This window comes from Oncorhynchus mykiss, chromosome 9 (genome assembly GCF_057628025.1).
Source record: "Oncorhynchus mykiss isolate SJ-2025 chromosome 9, ASM5762802v1, whole genome shotgun sequence".
In the NCBI taxonomy this organism is placed as follows: Eukaryota; Metazoa; Chordata; class Actinopteri; order Salmoniformes; family Salmonidae; genus Oncorhynchus; species Oncorhynchus mykiss.
This window is the reverse complement of record NC_143030.1, coordinates 77,611,807-77,634,864: the sequence shown is the minus strand read 5'-3', so window position 1 is coordinate 77,634,864 and position 23,058 is coordinate 77,611,807. Positions and strand designations below refer to the sequence as shown.

At 35.4% G+C, this 23,058-nt stretch overlaps 1 protein-coding gene across 1 annotated transcript in view; it reads right to left on the bottom strand.

The window, feature by feature from the left end:
* The window catches only part of ca6 (carbonic anhydrase 6), a 36,781-nt gene extending 16,042 nt beyond the window's left edge, over positions 1–20,739 (bottom strand). Inside the window, exons 1-9 of the mRNA XM_036988953.2 lie at positions 20,376–20,739; positions 19,172–19,351; positions 18,290–18,438; positions 15,531–15,626; positions 10,804–10,870; positions 9,059–9,216; positions 8,059–8,185; positions 6,887–6,970; positions 6,770–6,802 (exon numbers count right to left, since the gene is read on the bottom strand). Of these exons, the coding sequence (XP_036844848.1) occupies positions 6,770–6,802; positions 6,887–6,970; positions 8,059–8,185; positions 9,059–9,216; positions 10,804–10,870; positions 15,531–15,626; positions 18,290–18,438; positions 19,172–19,351; positions 20,376–20,460 (979 nt within the window). The 5' untranslated portion in view covers positions 20,461–20,739. The remainder of the gene's footprint in view (positions 1–6,769; positions 6,803–6,886; positions 6,971–8,058; positions 8,186–9,058; positions 9,217–10,803; positions 10,871–15,530; positions 15,627–18,289; positions 18,439–19,171; positions 19,352–20,375) is intronic.
* Between the last annotated feature and the right edge of the window lie 2,319 nt (positions 20,740–23,058).

The following is a 23,058-nucleotide window of genomic DNA, read 5'->3' as shown; positions in this document are numbered from 1 at the left end:
CTACTATTGTATTTACTAGTGTGACTACTATTGTATTTACTATTGTAACTACTAGTGTGACTACTATTGTAACTACTATTGTAACTACTATTGTATTTACTAGTGTGACTACTATTGTATTTACTAGTGTGACTACTATTGTATTTACTATTGTAACTACTAGTGTGACTACTATTGTAACTACTATTGTAACTACTATTGTATTTACTAGTGTGACTACTATTGTATTTACTAGTGTGACTACTATTTAATTTACTATTGTAACTACTAGTGTGACTACTATTGTAACTACTATTGTATTTACTATTGTAACTACTATTGTAACTACTATTGTATTTACTAGTGTAACTACTATTGTATTTACTAGTGTAACTACTATTGTATTTACTATTGTAACTACTAGTGTGACTACTATTGTAACTACTATTGTATTTACTAGTGTAACTACTATTGTATTTACTAGTGTAAACTATTGTATTTACTAGTGTAACTACTATTGTATTTACTAGTGTAACTACTATTGTAACTACTATTGTAACTACTATTGTATTTACTAGTGTAACTACTATTGTATTTACTAGTGTAACTACTATTGTATTTACTAGTGTAACTACTATTGTATTTACTAGTGTAACTACTATTGTAACTACTATTGTATTTACTAGTGTAACTACTATTGTATTTACTAGTGTAACTACTATTGTATTTACTAGTGTAACTACTATTGTAACTACTATTGTATTTACTAGTGTGACTACTATTGTATTTACTAGTGTGACTACTATTGTAACTACTATTGTATTTACTAGTGTAACTACTAGTGTAACTACTAGTGTAACTACTAGTGTAACTACTATTGTATTTACTAGTGTGACTACTAGTGTGACTACTATTGTAACTACTAGTGTAACTACTATTGTATTTACTAGTGTAACTACTATTGTAACTACTATTGTAACTACTATTGTATTTACTAGTGTGACTACTAGTGTAACTACTATTGTAACTACTATTGTAACTACTAGTGTGACTACTATTGTATTTACTAGTGTAACTACTATTGTATTTACTAGTGTGACTACTATTGTAACTACTATTGTATTTACTAGTGTGACTACTAGTGTAACTACTATTGTAACTACTAGTGTAACTACTATTGTAACTACTATTGTAACTACTATTGTATTTACTAGTGTGACTACTAGTGTAACTACTATTGTAACTACTATTGTAACTACTATTGTAACTACTAGTGTGACTACTAGTGTAACTACTATTGTAACTACTATTGTATTTACTATTGTAACTACTATTGTATTTACTAGTGCGACTACTAGTGTAACTACTATTGTAACTACTAGTTTGACTACTATTGTATTTACTAGTGTGACTACTATTGTAACTACTATTGTAACTACTATTGTAACTACTATTGTAACTACTATTGTAACTACTATTGTAACTACTATTGTAACTACTAGTGTGACTACTAGTGTGACTACTATTGTAACTACTATTGTAACTACTAGTGTGACTACTAGTGTGACTACTAGTGTAACTACTATTGTATTTAGTATTGTAACTACTAGTGTGACTACTATTGTAACTACTATTGTAACTGCTATTGTAACTACTTTTGTAACTACTATTGTAACTACTATTGTATTTACTAGTGTGACTACTATTGTACTTACTAGTGTGACTACTATTGTATTTACTATTGTAACTACTAGTGTGACTACTATTGTAACTACTATTGTAACTACTATTGTATTTACTAGTGTGACTACTATTGTATTTACTATTGTAACTACTAGTGTGACTACTATTGTAACTACTATTGTAACTACTATTGTATTTACTAGTGTGACTACTATTGTATTTACTAGTGTGACTACTATTTAATTTACTATTGTAACTACTAGTGTGACTACTATTGTAACTACTATTGTATTTACTATTGTAACTACTATTGTATTTACTAGTGTAACTACTATTGTATTTACTATTGTAACTACTAGTGTGACTACTATTGTAACTACTATTGTATTTACTAGTGTAACTACTATTGTATTTACTAGTGTAACTACTATTGTATTTACTAGTTTAACTACTATTGTATTTACTAGTGTAACTACTATTGTAACTACTATTGTAACTACTATTGTATTTACTAGTGTAACTACTATTGTATTTACTAGTGTAACTACTATTGTATTTACTAGTGTAACTACTATTGTATTTACTAGTGTAACTACTATTGTAACTACTATTGTACTTACTAGTGTAACTACTATTGTATTTACTAGTGTAACTACTATTGTATTTACTAGTGTAACTACTATTGTAACTACTATTGTATTTACTAGTGTGACTACTATTGTATTTACTAGTGTGACTACTATTGTAACTACTATTGTATTTACTAGTGTAACTACTAGTGTAACTACTAGTGTAACTACTAGTGTAACTACTATTGTATTTACTAGTGTGACTACTAGTGTGACTACTATTGTAACTACTAGTGTAACTACTATTGTATTTACTAGTGTAACTACTATTGTAACTACTATTGTAACTACTAGTGTGACTACTAGTGTGACTACTATTGTAACTACTATTGTAACTACTATTGTAACTACTATTGTAACTACTAGTGTGACTACTAGTGTGACTACTATTGTAACTACTATTGTAACTACTATTGTAACTACTAGTGTGACTACTATTGTAACTACTATTGTAACTACTAGTGTAACTACTATTGTAACTACTATTGTATTTACTAGTGTAACTACTAGTGTAACTACTAGTGTAACTACTATTGTAACTACTATTGTATTTACTAGTGTAACTACTATTGTAAATACTATTGTATTTACTAGTGTGACTACTAGTGTAACTACTATTGTAACTACTATTGTAACTACTATTGTAACTACTAGTGTGACTACTAGTGTAACTACTATTGTAACTACTATTGTAACTACTAGTGTGACTACTATTGTATTTACTAGTGTGACTACTATTGTAACTACTATTGTAACTACTATTGTAACTACTAGTGTGACTACTATTGTATTTACTAGTGTGACTACTATTGTAACTACTATTGTAACTACTATTGTAACTACTATTGTAACTACTAGTGTGACTACTAGTGTAACTACTATTGTAACTACTATTGTATTTACTATTGTAACTACTATTGTAACTACTATTGTAACTACTATTGTATTTACTAGTGTGACTACTAGTGTAACTACTAGTGTAACTACTATTGTAACTACTATTGTAACTACTATTGTAACTACTATTGTAACTACTAGTGTAACTACTATTGTAACTACTATTGTAACTACTATTGTAACTACTAGTGTAACTACTATTGTAACTACTATTGTATTTACTAGTGTGACTACTAGTGTAACTACTATTTTAACTACTATTGTAACTACTATTGTATTTACTAGTGTGACTACTAGTGTGACTACTATTGTAACTACTAGTGTGACTACTATTGTAACTACTATTGTAACTACTATTGTATTTACTAGTGTAACTACTATTGTATTTACTATTGTAACTACTAGTGTAACTACTATTGTAACTACTATTGTATTTACTAGTGTGACTACTATTGTAACTACTAGTGTGACTACTATTGTATTTACTAGTGTGACTACTATTGTAACTACTAGTGTGACTACTATTGTAACTACTATTGTATTTACTAGTGTAACTACTATTGTATTTACTAGTGTAACTACTATTGTATTTACTAGTGTAACTACTATTGTATTTACTAGTGTAACTACTATTGTAACTACTATTGTAACTACTATTGTATTTACTAGTGTAACTACTATTGTATTTACTAGTGTAACTACTATTGTAACTACTATTGTACTTACTAGTGTAACTACTATTTTATTTACTAGTGTAACTACTATTGTATTTACTAGTGTAACTACTATTGTAACTACTATTGTATTTACTAGTGTGACTACTATTGTATTTACTAGTGTGACTACTATTGTAACTACTATTGTATTTACTAGTGTAACTACTAGTGTAACTACTAGTGTAACTACTAGTGTAACTACTATTGTATTTACTAGTGTGACTACTAGTGTGACTACTATTGTAACTACTAGTGTAACTACTATTGTATTTACTAGTGTAACTACTATTGTAACTACTATTGTAACTACTAGTGTGACTACTAGTGTGACTACTATTGTAACTACTATTGTAACTACTATTGTAACTACTAGTGTGACTACTATTGTAACTACTATTGTAACTACTAGTGTAACTACTATTGTAACTACTATTGTATTTACTAGTGTAACTACTAGTGTAACTACTATTGTATTTACTATTGTAACTACTAGTGTAACTACTATTGTAACTACTATTGTATTTACTAGTGTGACTACTATTGTAACTACTAGTGTGACTACTATTGTATTTACTAGTGTGACTACTATTGTAACTACTAGTGTGACTACTATTGTAACTACTATTGTATTTACTAGTGTAACTACTATTGTATTTACTAGTGTAACTACTATTGTATTTACTAGTGTAACTACTATTGTAACTACTATTGTAACTACTATTGTATTTACTAGTGTAACTACTATTGTATTTACTAGTGTAACTACTATTGTAACTACTATTGTACTTACTAGTGTAACTACTATTTTATTTACTAGTGTAACTACTATTGTATTTACTAGTGTAACTACTATTGTAACTACTATTGTATTTACTAGTGTGACTACTATTGTATTTACTAGTGTGACTACTATTGTAACTACTATTGTATTTACTAGTGTAACTACTAGTGTAACTACTAGTGTAACTACTAGTGTAACTACTATTGTATTTACTAGTGTGACTACTAGTGTGACTACTATTGTAACTACTAGTGTAACTACTATTGTATTTACTAGTGTAACTACTATTGTAACTACTATTGTAACTACTAGTGTGACTACTAGTGTGACTACTATTGTAACTACTATTGTAACTACTATTGTAACTACTAGTGTGACTACTATTGTAACTACTATTGTAACTACTAGTGTAACTACTATTGTAACTACTATTGTATTTACTAGTGTAACTACTAGTGTAACTACTAGTGTAACTACTATTGTATTTACTAGTGTAACTACTATTGTAACTACTATTGTATTTACTAGTGTGACTACTAGTGTAACTACTATTGTAACTACTATTGTAACTACTATTGTAACTACTAGTGTGACTACTAGTGTAACTACTATTGTAACTACTATTGTAACTACTAGTGTGACTACTATTGTATTTACTAGTGTGACTACTATTGTAACTACTATTGTAACTACTAGTGTGACTACTATTGTATTTACTAGTGTGACTACTATTGTAACTACTATTGTAACTACTATTGTAACTACTATTGTAACTACTATTGTAACTACTAGTGTGACTACTAGTGTAACTACTATTGTATTTACTATTGTAACTACTATTGTAACTACTATTGTATTTACTAGTGTGACTACTAGTGTAACTACTAGTGTAACTACTATTGTAACTACTATTGTAACTACTATTGTAACTACTAGTGTAACTACTAGTGTAACTACTATTGTAACTACTATTGTAACTACTAGTGTAACTACTATTGTAACTACTATTGTAACTACTATTGTATTTACTAGTGTGACTACTAGTGTAACTACTATTTTAACTACTATTGTAACTACTATTGTATTTACTAGTGTGACTACTAGTGTGACTACTATTGTAACTACTAGTGTGACTACTATTGTAACTACTATTGTAACTACTATTGTATTTACTAGTGTAACTACTATTGTATTTACTATTGTAACTACTAGTGTAACTACTATTGTAACTACTATTGTATTTACTAGTGTGACTACTATTGTAACTACTAGTGTGACTACTATTGTATTTACTAGTGTGACTACTATTGTAACTACTAGTGTAACTACTATTGTAACTACTATTGTATTTACTAGTGTGACTACTATTGTAACTACTATTGTAACTACTATTGTAACTACTATTGTAACTACTATTGTGACTACTAGTGTGACTGCTATTGTAACCAATTTTCCTTTTTTTTGGCACTGAGCAAATTTCAGGTCTGCTGAGCGCAAACTTTAATGTTGTGAAAATGATGTGCAACATCCAGCAAGCGTTTACTGTGTGAACCATGAGGCTGTACTCGCTTTAAGTTACAGTTTCAGACAGTGGTCAAGTTGGCTACCGTGGCTATTTGATCCTAATTTAGTCCTACCAGAGTAGCCTACCATCAAAACAATAGAGAAAATGAACCCCCCTAATATTTTAACATGGAAATAGCTGTTCTGTCACTGATTGGTGAAGTAGTCTAATAAGCTAAATGTAAAATACTGTTGATTTAACAGGTTTAAAAAATAAAAATAAACAGAAAGGAACGCAATAAACCAGTACTTTTTGGGGGGTTTGAACCAGTTCAGAACTTTATTTTGTTGGTCGGAACAGTGGAGTGAAACTATAAAAATAGTGTTTCTGTTCAGAACAAAACGATTGGAAAATAATGTTGGTTCCAACCCCTGATTGCAATAACATTGTGATAACATTGTAATAACATTGTAATAACATTGTGATAACATTGTGATAACACATTGGTGTTATTACACATAATATAGAAGAGCAACCTCGTAGAGTACGGTGTACTCCAATACCTAACTACAGTACTCACCTTGTTTGGAAGGCCTTGCATCCCCAATTTCACCTACATTAACAAAAACACAGAGTCAGTTCACATAAACCTTCACTCATTGTTATACTTTTAAATGTCAATAAAGATATATCTCACTTGAATGTATGTGTTTTCCAAGAGAAGTAATCAGACCCTCGATCTTCAGAAGCTTTGATTCGATTTCATCTTGGCGACAGAACGCTGAGTGGAGAAAGAGAGAGAAAGAGAGAGAGAGAGAGTGAGAGAGAGACAGAGAGAGAAAGAAAGAGAGGGAGAGGGAAAGAAAGAGATATAGAGAGAAAGAGAGAGAAAGAGAGAGTGAGAGAGAGGGTGAGAGAGGGAGAGAGGGAAAGAAAGAGAGATAAAGAGAGAAAGAGAGAGTGAGAGAGTGAAAGAGAGTGAAAGAGGGAAAGAGAGAAAGAAAGAGATAGGGAGAGAGGGAAAGAAAGAGAGATAGAGAGAGGGGAAGCGAGAGGGGGGAGAGACGGATATAGAGAGAAAGAGGAAGTGAACATGGTCAGGGAAAGGCCTTGAGGCTGATTCCTCTCAGATGGGTTCCATATGTAGAGCATCATAAATCATCTTAAAACATACTGTGAGATGAGCATCATCTTAGAAATCCACTATATTAAAGACAGATGTTGAGCATCAATATGAGATATATCTTATCTGTATCTATTTGCCTGTTAAGTTGATTCATTCCTTAACATTGATCTCAGTCATTTCATGTCCCAAGGGAAAACAGAAAGATCGTAAGAAGAGCAAAGGCACAATTACTGTCTGGCAACACAAGACTATCCATTCCCTAACACACACACACACACACCAGGGCCCGTATACAGACGTAGGATCTCAATTTGATCACTCTTTTGTTGCTGAGAATGTTCCTGCTAAGGAGGAAATTCAAACTCGTAGTGTATTAAAGTATTTTTAAAGACTTCTAAAGTTTGTAATTTCCCATTTGAAATTTCAGACAAGGTTTTCCCTCACAAAAAAATGTATCAAACCCTATAAAAAATGTTCATTAATTAAAATAATCAACATAATAATTAACGTATCCTGTTGCTGCAGGATAATTTTCCTGTTGTAGAAAACTGGCTCAAATTAAGATCCTACATCTGTAGATACAGTGCTACCTTTTTCAAACGGAGGCTACAGCCATATTAGGACAACAAATTGATCCATTCCCTATCATATACAGCAGGACCTATATCTACATAGATACATAATCATATTTTCCTGTTTAGTTTATCTTTTTAATTCCCTAAGAGTAGGTTCTGTCCACGTACTGCCTTTCCCTAGGCGAGGCAGGAAGGAGGACTCGACCACGCGATCGTTGAGCGGCTGGGCCATGCGGTAATCATTCCACAAAGTCTTATTGTCCATGTCCATCAGAGTACTTTCCAACTTTCTGATCTGGATGTGGGGGGAGGAGAGGAAAGGAAAGAGAGTTTATGAATCAATTAATTAAATAATGAATCAATTAATCAATTAATTCAATAATGAATCAATGACTCAATTAATTCAATAATGAATCAACGAATCAATTAATTCAATAATGAATCAATGACTCAATTAATTCAATAATGAATCAATGACTCAATTAATTCAATAATGAATCAATGACTCAATTAATTCAATAATGAATCAATGAGTCAATTAATTCAATAATGAATCAATGAGTCAATTAATTCAATAATGAAACAATTAATCAATTAATTCAATAATGACTCAATGACTCAATTAATTAAATAATGAATCAATGAATCAATCAATAAAAGGATGAATGAATAAACGGATGAATCAGTAAATCTTTCACAGGGCTGTTTCATCTGCTTTTTAGGGAGGCTAGGAGCAGAGTTCACGTCCATTGTTGAAAAATGTAAAGGTTTAATTTACACATCAGCAGTTTTGTGAGACAGCAGGGAGAGCAATCAATGAACTAACCAATCAAGTAAACAATAAATCAATCAATCACAGGGCTGTTTGATCTCCTTTTCATTCACGGCTATAGGTACAAATTTCAACAACAAAAAAGTTGAGTAAAATTTCTAAGAAAATTGATGTGGAGAATTGAAAAGTTAATTTTACAAATCAGATGGTTTGTGAGAGAGAGAGAGCAGGGTTGCCTGGTTGTGAGAGAGGGTGATGGGTATAGTACCTGGTTGTGAGAGAGGGTGATGGGTATAGTACCTGGTTGTGAGAGAGGGTGATGGGTAAAGTACCTGGTTGTGAGAGAGGGTGATGGGTATAGTACCTGGTTGTGAGAGAGGATGATGGGTATAGTACCTGGTTGTGAGAGAGGGTGATGGGTGTGTCGAACACTGTCCACAGGATGCTCTCGTAACAGGGAGGGGTGGTAAGAGAGCCTTGGTACCTGAAGAAATGGTTCAGGTTCTCAGGAAGCATGGAACGGACGTTGAGGGTGGATATGTTCATGGACTGGCCTGTACAACAACAATATGTTCATGGACTGGCCTGTACAACAACAATATGTTCATGGACTGGCCTGTACAACAACAATATGTTCATGGACTGGCCTGTACAACATCAGGTGAAAACAGAAACTGAGCACCAGTAATACTGTTATTATTGTAGATAGATTCAGTAATAAATACTGTTATTAATGTAGATATTCAGTAATACTGATATTAATGTAGATAGATTCAGTAATAAATACTGTTATTAATGTAGATATTCAGTAATACTGATATTAATGTAGATAGATTCAGTAATACTGTTATTAATGTAGATAGATTCAGTAATACTGTTGTTATTGTAGATAGATTCAGTAATACTGATATTAATGTAGATATTCAGTAATACTGATATTAATGTAGATAGATTCAGTAATACTGTTGTTAATGTAGATAGATTCAGTAATACTGATGTTAATGTAGATATTCAGTAATACTGATATTAATGTAGATAGATTCAGTAATACTGATATTAATGTAGATATTCAGTAATACTGATATTAATGTAGATAGATTCAGTAATACTGATATTAATGTAGATAGATTCAGTAATACTGATGTTAATGTAGATATTCAGTAATACTGATATTAATGTAGATAGATTCAGTAATACTGATATTAATGTAGATAGATTCAGTAATACTGATATTAATGTAGATAGATTCAGTAATACTGTTATTCATGTAGATAGATTCAGTAATACTGATGTTAATGTAGATAGATTCAGTAATACTGATGTTAATGTAGATATTCAGTAATACTGATGTTAATGTAGATAGATTCAGTAATACTGTTGTTATTGTAGATAGATTCAGTAATACTGATGTTAATGTAGATAGATTCAGTAATACTGATGTTAATGTAGATAGATTCAGTAATACTGTTGTTAATGTAGATAGATTCAGTAATACTGTTATTGTTGTAAATAGATTCAGTAATACTGATGTTAATGTAGATAGATTCAGTAATACTGATATTATTGTAGATAGATTCAGTAATACTGATGTTAATGTAGATAGATTCAGTAATACTGATATTATTGTAGATATATTCAGTAATACTGATATTAATGTAGATAGATTCAGTAATACTGATGTTAATGTAGATAGATTCAGTAATACTGTTATTGTTGTAAATAGATTCAGTAATACTGATATTAATGTGGATAGATTCAGCAATACTGCTATTATTGTAGATAGATTCAGTAATACTGATATTATTGTAGATAGATCCAGTAATACTGTTGTTAATGTAGATAGATTCAGTAATACTGTTATTGTTGTAAATAGATTCAGTAATACTGATATTAATGTAGATAGATTCAGTAATACTGTTATTGTTGTAAATAGATTCAGTAATACTGATATTAATGTGGATAGATTCAGCAATACTGCTATTATTGTAGATAGATTCAGTAATACTGATATTATTGTAGATAGATTCAGTAATACTGATATTAATGTAGATAGATTCAGTAATACTGATATTAATGTAGATAGATTCAGTAATACTGATATTAATGTAGATAGATTCAGTAATACCCCAAAGAAAACCCACCTGCGTACTTGACTTTTCCCAGGTTGCTGATGAAATCGCTGTAGTAGGTGTTCTCAAAATGTCCGTCCTGTAACGGACAAAAACACAATCAAACCTACGAACAGGTAAGTGATGGATTCTGCATTCCTAGGCTACATGGTCTCCTTGCCAAAATGAGGCAAAAACAACCACACTGGCTAAAAGAAGAAACCCGGCCTGACTGCAACTAGACAACAACGAGAGAATGAGTTAGTTTGTTGATGAAATCGCCGGTAGTAGGTGTTCTCAAAAATGTCCATCAAACTAACTGGCTAAATAAATAAATAAATAATAAATAAAATGTCAAATAAAATGTTTGTTTTTTTGTCACGTGCTTCGTAAACAACAGGTGTAGATTAACAGTGAAATGCTTAGTGACGGGCCCTTCCCACCAATGAGGAGAGAGGAAAAATAAGAAAGAGTAGAAGATTTTTTAAAATAATAACATGAAGAAAAAATAGGAAATTAATTACACAAGGATAAATACACAATGAGAAATGATAACTTGGCTATATACAATAAATACACAATGAGAAATGATAACATGGCTATATACAATAAATACACAATGAGAAATGATAACTTGGCTATCTACAATAAATACACAATGAGAAATGATAACTTGGCTATATACAATAAATACACAATGAGAAATGATAACATGGCTATATACAATAAATACACAATGAGAAATGATAACTTGGCTATCTACAATAAATACACAATGAGAAATGATAACTTGGCTATCTACAATAAATACACAATGAGAAATGATAACTTGGCTATATGCAATAAATACACAATGAGAAATTATAACTTGCTATCTACAATAAATACACAATGAGAAATGATAACTTGGCTATCTACAATAAATACACAATGAGAAATGATAACTTGGCTATATACAATAAATACACAATGAGAAATGATAACTTGGCTATATACAATAAATACACAATGAGAAATGATAACTTGCTATCTACAATAAATACACAATGAGAAATGATAACTTGGCTATCTACAATAAATACACAAAGAGAAATGATAACTTGGCTATCTACAATAAATACACAATGAGAAATGATAACTTGGCTATATACAATAAATACACAATGAGAAATGATAACTTGGCTATATGCAATAAATACACAATGAGAAATGATAACTTGGCTATCTACAATAAATACACAATGAGAAATGATAACTTGGCTATATACAATAAATACACAATGAGAAATGATAACTTGGCTATATGCAATAAATACACAATGAGAAATGATAACTTGCTAACTACAATAAATACACAATGAGAAATGATAACTTGGCTATCTACAATAAATACACAATGAGAAATGATAACTTGGCTATATACAATAAATACACAATGAGAAATTATAACTTGCTATCTACAATAAATACACAATGAGAAATGATAACTTGGCTATCTACAATAAATACACAATGAGAAATGATAACTTGGCTATATACAATAAATACACAATGAGAAATGATAACTTGGCTATATGCAATAAATACAAAATGAGAAATGATAACTTGGCTATCTACAATAAATACACAATGAGAAATGATAACTTGGCTATATACAATAAATACACAATGAGAAATGATAACTTGGCTATATGCAATAAATACACAATGAGAAATGATAACTTGCTATCTACAATAAATACACAATGAGAAATGATAACTTGGCTATCTACAATAAATACACAATGAGAAATGATAACTTGGCTATCTACAATAAATACACAATGAGAAATGATAACTTGGCTATATACAATAAATACACAATGAGAAATGATAACTTGGCTATATGCAATAAATACACAATGAGAAATGATAACTTGGCTATATACAATAAATACACAATGAGAAATTATAACTTGGCTATATACAATAAATACACAATGAGAAATGATAACTTGGCTATATACAATAAATACACAATGAGAAATGATAACTTGGCTATATACACGGGATACCAGTACTCGAGTCCATGTGCAGGGATAGGAGGTCATTGAGGTAGATATGTACATATAGCTAGGGATGAAGTGACTAGGTAACAGGATATATAATAAACAGTAGCAGTGTATGTGAGTCAACTATTTAGCAGTCTTATAGATTGTGGGTCAAAGCTGTTTTAGGGTCCTGTTGGTTCCAGTCTTGGTGCATCATTACCGGTTGCCATGCGGTAGCAGAGAGAACAGCCTATGACTTGGGTAGCCGGAGTCTTTGACCATTTTTAAGGCCTTCCTCTGACACCGCCTGGTATAGAGGTCCTGGATGGTAGGGAGCTCTGTACCACTGACGTACCGGGCCATACGTACTACCCTCTGTAGCGCCTTGCTGTCGGATGCCAAGCAGTTGTCATACCAAGCGGTGATGCAACCAGTCAAGATGCTCTCAGTGGTGCAGCTGTATAACTTTTTTGAAGATCAGAGGGCCCATGCCAAATTGTTTCAGCCTGCTGAGGGGGAAGAGGCATTGTCATGCCCTCTTCATGCCTGTGTTGGTCTGTGGACCACGATAGTTCCTCAGTAATCTGGTCACCGAGGAACTTGAAGTTCTCGACCTGCTCCACAACAGCCCTGTAGATGTGGATGAGGGTGTACTCAGCCCTCCATTTTCTGTAGTCCACGATCAGCTCTTCTGTCTTGCTGACGTTGAGGGATAGATTGTTATCCTGGCACCACACTGCCAGGTCTCTGACTTCCTCCCTGTAGGCTGCCTCATTCTTGTCGGTGATCAGGCAAAACCCTGTCATGCTGTCTGCAAACTTAATGATGGTGTTGTGTGTGGCCACGCATTCATTATGGAAGAACAGAACTGGCAAAACAACCACACATTGGCTGAAACAGAAACAGGCTGGCAACATGACTACAGGAGAGATAAACAGACTGGCAACATGTCTACAGGAGAGATAAACAGACTGGCAACATGACTACAGGAGAGATAAACAGACTGGCAACATGACTACAGGAGAGATAAACAGACTGGCAACATGACTACAGGAGAGATAAACAGACTGGCAACATGACTACTGGAGAGATAGACTGGCAACATGACTACAGGAGAGATAGACTGGCAACATGACTACAGGAGAGATAAACAGACTGGCAACATGACTACAGGAGAGATAAACAGACTGGCTCATGACTACAGGAGAGATAAACAGACTGGCAACATGACTACAGGAGAGATACACAGACTGGCAACATGACTACAGGAGAGATAGACTGGCAACATAACTACAGTAGAGATAAACAGACTGGCAACATGACTACAGGAGAGATAGACTGGCAACATGACTACAGTAGAGATAAACAGACTGGCAACATGACTACAGGAGAGATAAACAGACTGGCTCATGACGACAGGAGAGATAAACAGACTGGCAACATGACTACAGTAGAGATAAACAGACTGGCAACATGACTACAGGAGAGATAGACTGGCAACATGACTACAGTAGAGATAAACAGACTGGCAACATGACTACAGGAGAGATAAACAGACTGGCAACATGACTACAGTAGAGATAAACAGACTGGCAACATGACGACAGGAGAGATAAACAGACTGGCAACATGACTACAGGAGAGATAAACAGACTGGCAACATGACTACAGGAGAGATAAACAGACTGGCAACATGACTACAGGAGAGATAAACAGACTGGCAACATGACTACAGGAGAGATAAACAGACTGGCAACATGACGACAGGAGAGATAAACAGACTGGCAACATGACGACAGCGGGTGAGAACCTAGAGGTGATAGACATGTCCAGCTGTGTTTCATCACTGTGTGTGAGACTGTAACAATGACAGTTGGCTGTGGAGCAATAGGCACAACAGCAGTGGCTGGGGTCGGGCTGGTCTAGCGGATTACTGCTGCTTGCAGCACATATTTCCTACTTGTCAGTACACTCTCATGTTTGTCTGTTCACATTCCATGTATCTCTCATCACCTCTCTTTAACGTCTAAATGAAAAACAAAAAAATATGAAATATACTCGCCTAAAAAAATTTTTTTTTTTAAATAAAAAGGCATAAAGGAGAGCTAGGGGTGGGAGAAAACTCCAGCTGTATGTGTGACTAGAACATTGTCTCAGTAAGCAGGACTACCAGTACTAGGGCAATAGAACACCGGCACACACACACCCGCTACACAGCTGCAGCCCATTAGGTAGCTGGGGAGGATGCCTGTGCCCTGTGGCAGCGTTGCCTAAGCGATGACCTCTAACCCACAGCAAAGTGTTGGAACTGACTGGCTAGCTGGCTGGCTGCCTGACTGGCTGAATTAATGGCTAACTGACTGGCTGACTGGCTGATTGATGGTTTGACTGGCTGACTGGTTGGCTGGCTGAATGAATGACTGGGTGACTGGCTGGCTGGCTGCCACTTGTTCCTATCTCTAGAAGCCAACTTTCCCTCAGTGGGCCAAACAGCACGCAATCGCCCAATCAATGGGCCCATTAACTGTGCAGGCAGGATGTCCGATACTATTATACTATCAAATGTTATGAGAGGGGGCACCGGGCCAGGAGGCACCGGGCCAGGAGGCACCGGGCCAGTTACCCACAAAGCTGTTCTATGTGTCATCTGTTCCGAGTTCATATACTGGAATTCACAAGAAGAACGTAAAATAAGAACAGGAAGATGAACAACCTGTCTTCAGATCTCACCTCGTAGAAGAAGGCTAGAACTGCCAGTCCGTCAGGCTTGTCGCTGGCCTCTTGAAAGCTCTTGTACTTATCAGAGTTATAATGGACAACATGGAGCTGCAAACACAGAGGACAAATTGTAAGTTGAAAGTTGCTCCAGTTGTCAAACACCAGGTTGGAAGTAATTTAATTTGTAAACATCCATATGTACAGCGACTCAAACTAATCTGTACTTTATCCAATCAACAACTCAAGAAGATCCACTTGTCATTGTTAGAGGGTGAGAAAGCAGCGTAAGACCGGCAACATTGGATAACTTTAGTACAGGCCCCAAGAGGATAACTTTAGTACAGGCCCTATGTTCCTCTGGGAACCAAGAGGATAACTTTAGTACAGGCCCTATGTTCCTCCGGGAACCAAGAGGATAACTTTAGTACAGGCCCTATGTTCCTCCGGGAACCAAGAGGATAACTTTAGTACAGGCCCTATGATCCTCCTGGAACAAAGAGGATAACTTTAGGACAGGCCCTATGTTCCCCCGGGAACCAAGAGGATAACTTTAGTACAGGCCCTATGTTCCCCCGGGAACCAAGAGGATAACTTTAGTACAGGTCCTATGTTCCTCCGGGAACCAAGAGGATAACTTTAGTACAGGCCCTATGTTCCCCCGGGAACCAAGAGGATAACTTTAGTACAGGTCCTATGTTCCTCCGGGAACCAAGAGGATAACTTTGGTACATAACCTATGTTCCTCCGGGAACCAAGAGGATAACTTTAGTACAGGCCCTATGTTCCTCCGGGAACCAAGAGGATAACTTTGGTACATAACCTATGTTCCTCCGGGAACCAAGAGGATAACTTTAGTACAGGCCCTATGTTCCTCCGGGAACCAAGAGGATAAATTTAGTACATAACCTATGTTCCTCCAGGAACCAAGAGGATTATGTAAATAATCCATACAACAGTCATCCATACAAATAGTCCAGCAGAATATATATTATAGTATATATTACTAGCATATATCTATCTATCAATATATATATCCAGTACCAGTCAAAAGTTTGGACACACCGACTCATTCAACTGGTTTTCTTTATTTTACTATTTTCTACATTGTAGAATAATATTGAAGACATCAAAACGATTAAATTAAACATATGGAATCATGTAGCAACCAAAAAAGTGTTAAACAAATCTAAATATATTTTAGATTTTAGATTCTTCAATGTAGCCACCCTTTGCCTTGATGACAGCTTTGCAAACTCTTGGCATTCTCTCAATCAGCTTCACCTGGAATGCTTTTCCAACAGTCTTGAAGGAGTTCCCACGTATGCTGAGCACTTGTTGGCTGCTTTTCTTTCACTCGGCGGTCCAACTCATCCCAAACCATCTCAATTAGGTTGAGGTCGGGTGATTGTGGAGGCCAGGTCATCTGATGCAGTACTCCAGCACAGATTTTCACCAGTCTAATGTCCATTGCTCGAGTTTCTTGGCCCAAGCAAGTCTCTTCTTCTTGTTGGGGTCATTTAGTAGTGGTTTCTTTGCAGAAATTCGACCACAAAGGCCTGACTCACGCAGTCTCCTCTGAACAGTTGATGTTGAGATGTGTCTGTTACTTGAACTCTGTGAAGTATTTATTTGGGCTGCAATCTGAGGTGCAGTTAACTCTAATGAACTTATCCTCTGCAGCAGAGGTAACTCTGGGTCTTCTTTTCCTGTGGCGGTCCTCATGAGAACCAGTTTCATCATAGTGCTTGATGATTTTTGCGACTGCACTTGAAGAAACTTTCAAAGTTCTTAAAATTTTCCGAATTGACTGTCTGAAAATAATGATGGACTGTCATTTCTCTTTGCTTATTTGAGCTGTTCTTGCCATAATATGGACTTGGTCTTTACCAAATTGAGCTATCTTTTGTATACCAACCCTACCTTGTCACAACACAACTGATTGGCTCAAACACATTAAGAAGTACATCAATTCCAAAAATTAACTTTTAAGAAGGCACACCTGTTAATTGAAATGCATTCCAGTTGACTACCTCATGAAGCTGGTTGAGAGAATGCCAAGAGTGTGCAAAGGTGTCATCAAGGAAAATGGTGGCTACTTTGAAGAATCTAAAATATATTTGTATTTGTTGAATTGTTTTGGGGTTACTACATGATTCCATATGTGTTATTTCATAGTTTTGATGTCTTCACTGTTATTGTACAATGTAGAAAATAATAAAAAATAAAGAAAAGCCTTTGAATGAGTAGGTTTGTCTAAACTTTTGACTGGTACTGTATGCGTATATAAATATATATTGAACATTTGCACTGCTGGACTGTTTCATGGATAATAAAATGTAGTATTGACATTCTTCAGAAACTGAAAGTGGGATGTGTTGTTTCGGGGTAGTGCAGCTGGTTCAGCCTACAATATTTGCACAGCAATTCAGCTCCCAGCTGCGAATGACCTTGAACATCAATATCAAATAAATCATATTTGAATATTGTGCTAGACTTGTGACCGTTGTATGGCTATAATGGCAATACACTGTTGAGTTAGAGGTAGCCTGGTCTCAGAACTGTTTGTGCTATCAGGTCAACTCTTTTTGACGTTGCCATGACGAGGAGTGGCAATGAGTGTCATGATGGTACAAAGGCTGCTGTTAAGACCTTAGTTCCACTATGGTCAAGTCAAGCCCACCTCTATTTTCTCTGCTGTTTTAAATGGTTCAGAAACAGATTATTATTTTTTCTTGGGGGGGGGGGTTAATGTATCTGTAACACTTGCATACCTCTGCCATGTATCTGATGCCATCCAGGGTGTGCTCTGCCCCGCTCTCCTCCAGGTCCCAGCCGCCCCAGTGGAGGTGCATCTGGACGGCCGTGTAGCCCCCGGGGAGACCCTTGGTAATCACCATGCTGGGAGGGAGGACGATTTCAACTGCCCACAACACAACAAGACATTTTAATATTTACAATAATATTAAAATATATGCCATTTAACTAATTAATTAATAAATATATGCCATTTAATTAATTAACAAATAAATATATGCCATTTAATGAATTCATTAATAAATATATGCCATTTAATGAATTCATTAATAAATATATGCCATTTAATGAATTAATTAATAAATATATGCCATTTCATTAATTAATTAATTAATAAAGATATGCCATTTAATTAAGTAATGTATTTATAAATATATGCCATTTAATTAATTAATAAATATATTCAATTTAATTAATTAATTAATTAATTAATAAAGATATGGCATTTAATTAAGTAATTATTTATAAATATATGCTATTTAATTAATTAATTAATAGATATATACCATTTAATTAATTAATTAATTAATATATACCATTTAATTAATGAATTAATAAATATATTCCATTTAACAGATGCTTTTATCCAAGTCCCCATTGAGATTAGGCTAAAGGGACCAATACTAACTCATTTAGATACCATGTTTAAGATGTTATTGTTGAAAAAATATGTTTCAATGGTATTGAATGTTCATTGTTCATTCACTATAACAAAACAGTAAAGACTAAAACTGTTAAAACGTTCACAGGGAATATGAAGTTGGTTTAATTGTACATTATTTCCGGGTGGTTTTTGTTTTGGGGGGGGGGGGGTACACCATCCCACACGACTTTTTTACCTGAGTGTCCGTTGTTTTTCATGAGGAAGTTACCCTTCTGAGCATCATATCCAGTGAGCTCGAGCTGCAGCATGCGGGGGTTGTGACGCACGCTCCTCCGCTGGATGTCGATCGGGGACTGTCTGCGGCCGCCACACGCAGGATACTCCTCCGCCCAGTGCACCTGGTCCAGGGCCCCTTCTGGAGAAGGAGAAACAGAACAGATGGATGGATGATAACGACGACGATGAACAATACAACAATGTGAACTTGGCCCAATGTCTAAAAACTGGCTACCCCAAGCCTCCCAACTATAGTCCCGAGTAGACATTCCCACAGAGGCCAGTTTGTTCACGCAGAGGAGAGAAGGAACCAACGGAACACTACTGTATAAAGTTCCTCTGTTTCTCCCTCTACCTTCACAGCACCTTGATGTAACCACAAAACCTCTAAAGCCAAATGTCTGAGTGATGGTTTGTAAGAGAGGTCTGTCACGAACCAAATGGCTGTTTGAAAGGGCTCAGACATTACACACTGTGATAACGAACACAAATGGCTGTTTGAAAGGGCTCAGACATTACACACTATGATAACGAACACAAATGATATATCGTTCCTAGCTGTAATCATATACGTCTACAGTCTACACTGGGGATCAAATCATCATGCCACCTGTTTGTCATCGTGAGCGGTAGATCTATATGATTTAAACAGCAATTATAAACTGGGTGGTTCCAGCCCTGAGTGTTGATTGGTTGACAGCTGTGGTATATGAGACAGTAAACCACCGGTATGACAAAACATTTATTTTTACCGCTTTAATTACGTTGGTAACCAGTTTATAATAGCAATAAGGCACCCCGGGGGTCTGTGATATATGGCCAATATACCACGGCTAAGGTCTGTGTCCAGGCACTCCGCGTTGCGTCTTGCCTAAGGACAGCCCTTAGCCGTGGTATATTGACCATATACTACACACATTGCAAACTTTCATCAGTTTTATCATGTCTAAAACTACAACTATTTATATTCCTCCTTTTTTTCCAGATTTAAAATATCCTAGAGTTAATCATCTCTACAAATAAGACATAATAATAATAAATTGAAATATCTGAGAATGAGTTCAAGACTTTGTGTTTTTTTTCTGGGGGGTTTGGAGTCCCCCCCAAAAAACTAAAACACAATGGATAACGAAAAGGAAATTGGTCATCAATTAATCCCATACCTGTATATGTCCAATGTATTCCATCTATCCCAGCAGAGGCAAAGCTCACCGACATGAAATGAACTAAAAGACTGAAGTACTCCATTTCAATGGAAATCCTCTTGACACACACATACACACGTCCCTCACTTCTCTCTGTCTCTCTCCCTCTCCCTCTCCCTTTCTCTCTCTCTCTCTGTGTCTCTCTCCCTCTCCCTCTCCCTCTCTCTCTCTCTTTCTCTCTGTCCAACTGCAACTGAAAGGAGGTATTGAAACTTCTGTGAAACCAACGCCCCAGGCTAACTGCTCCCCGCTGCTCACCACAGTGTTACACAAGAGCACCAACCTCTGGTTGACTATTGATTACTTGAGCTTTAACCAAAATGTTTTACAAAACGAAATAGTAACAGCACACTTCCCCAATTGTGACTCATTGTATACAAATATTGACGTAGGCTCATGGATCTTTTTGCTTGGGAGGCATGAGAGTTCTGTGGAATGAAATGTCATGAAATGCTCTTTACTTTTTAGTTTTGAATGTTTGTTGCTCCCTCGTTGTCCAGTTGTTTATTCTTGATGTAAATTGTACTTAATGTAAATAATATTGTTTCTTTTAAACTGAGGATTAATTTGGATGCGTCACGACCATCATGATCAAGGGAATGTGGTCCAAGCACATCTGGTTCTTGTTAACGTTTGTTCATAATCTAAACAGACCCGTTCCATTTATTTAGCTTATATTATTGATTAAAAGTGTTGAGATAATACTGTAGACACATTTTACATTGATATAATTACTTTTATTGTTGTGGTTATAATGGTAATTGTGTCAAGATGTGGGCTTATAGGGAAAAGAGGTGGCCATGGAACTATTAACACTAACAGTCAAAAAAAAAAAAAAAAACATTTATATTGATCTCTAATCATTTCAGACATTTTTGAATATGTAATAAATTCACCTTGAATTTGTAGACACAATTATGAAATATTTGACAGGTGCTTCACCAAGTATTTTGAGAGGCAAACTTGCCCTTTGACGATAATAATGTATTAGAAAATATTGAAAATATAGAAAATATTGTTCAATTTCCCTTTTTTTTTTTCACTGCCTGGCTTAGCGATGAGGAAAGCCAAGCCTGCTATCATCAATTCCACAGAAACATCCTGCAAGTACAGTCATGTTGTCATCTGTCACTATAATGTGTGCCAGAGGGGATGTTACCCTGTCAGAGAGTGGATGAGTCCATAAATGGCACCCTATTTCCTACTTAGTGCACTACTTTTGACCAGAACTCATAGCAATGTAGTGCACTATATAGGGAATAGGTTGGCATTTGAGACAGAGCAATGAGTCTCATCTAACAGATGTTTCATGCATTACACCCATCAGCACATTAGAACAACCTTCAGACGGGTCTGAATACAGAGAGAGTGGGCTAACAGGTATAATTTGCTGGGAGCACCACCTGTTACAACATGCTCCTGACCAGGCCCTACTGCCTCAAAGAAAATCAAATAACCACAAGCCTCCTCTGTGTGTGTGTGTGTGTGTGCACGCGTGCGTGCGTATGTGTGTGTGTGTGTGTGTGCGTGTGTATGTGTGAGTGTATGTGTGAGTGTATGTGTGAGTGTATGTGTGAGTGTATGTGTATGTGTGTGTGTGTGTGTGTGTGTGTGTGTGTGTGTGTATGTGTGCGTGTGCGTGTGTGTATGTGTGCGTGTGCGTGTGTGTGTGTGCGTGTGTGTGTGTATGTCTGTGTGTGTGTGTGCATATGTGTGTGTGTATGTGTGTGTGTGTGTGTGTGTGCGTGTGTGTGTGTGTGTGTGTGTGTGTGTACTTTTTTTCTTTACTTCCTCTTGTCATCCCTCATGGGTATTTACGTTCACACTCTTTATACATTATACAGTGCATTCAGAAAGTATTCAGACCCCTTGACTTTTGACTAATTTTGTTAAGCTACAGCCTTATTCTAAAATGTATTAAATCGTCCGTCCCCTCTCATCAATCTACACACAATACCACATAATGACAAAGCAAAAAACAGTTTTTTAGAAAGGTTTGAAAAAAAAATAAAAAATTAAATACTGAAATATCACATTTACATTGACCCTTTCCTCAGTACTTTGTAGAACTAGCTTTGGCAGCGATTACAGCATTGAGTCTTCTTGGGTATGACGCTACAAGCTTGGCACACCTGTATTTGGGGAGTTTCTCCCATTCTTCTCTGCAGATCCTCTCAAGCTCTGTCAGGTTGGATGGGGAGTGTCGCTGCACAGCTATTTTCAGGTCTCTCCAGAGATGTTAGATCGGGTTCAAGTCCAGGCTCTGGCTGGGCCACTCAAGGACATACTGAGACGTGTCCCAAAGCCACTCCTGTGTTGTCTTGGCTGTGTTTTTAGGGTCGTTGTCCTGTTGGAAGGTGAACCTTCGCCCCAGTCTGAGGTCCTGAGTGCTCTGGAGCAGGTTTTCATCAAGGATCTCTCTGTACTTCGCTCTGTTCATCTTTCTCTCGATCCTGACTCGTCTCCTAGTCCCTGCCGTTGAAAAACATCCCCACAGCATGATGCTGCCACCACCATGCTTTTACCATAGGGATGGTGCCAGGTTTCCTCCAGATGTGACACTTGGTATTCAAGCCAAAGAGTTCAAACTTAGTTTCATCAGACCAGAGAATATTGTTTCTCATGGTCTGAGAGTCCTTTA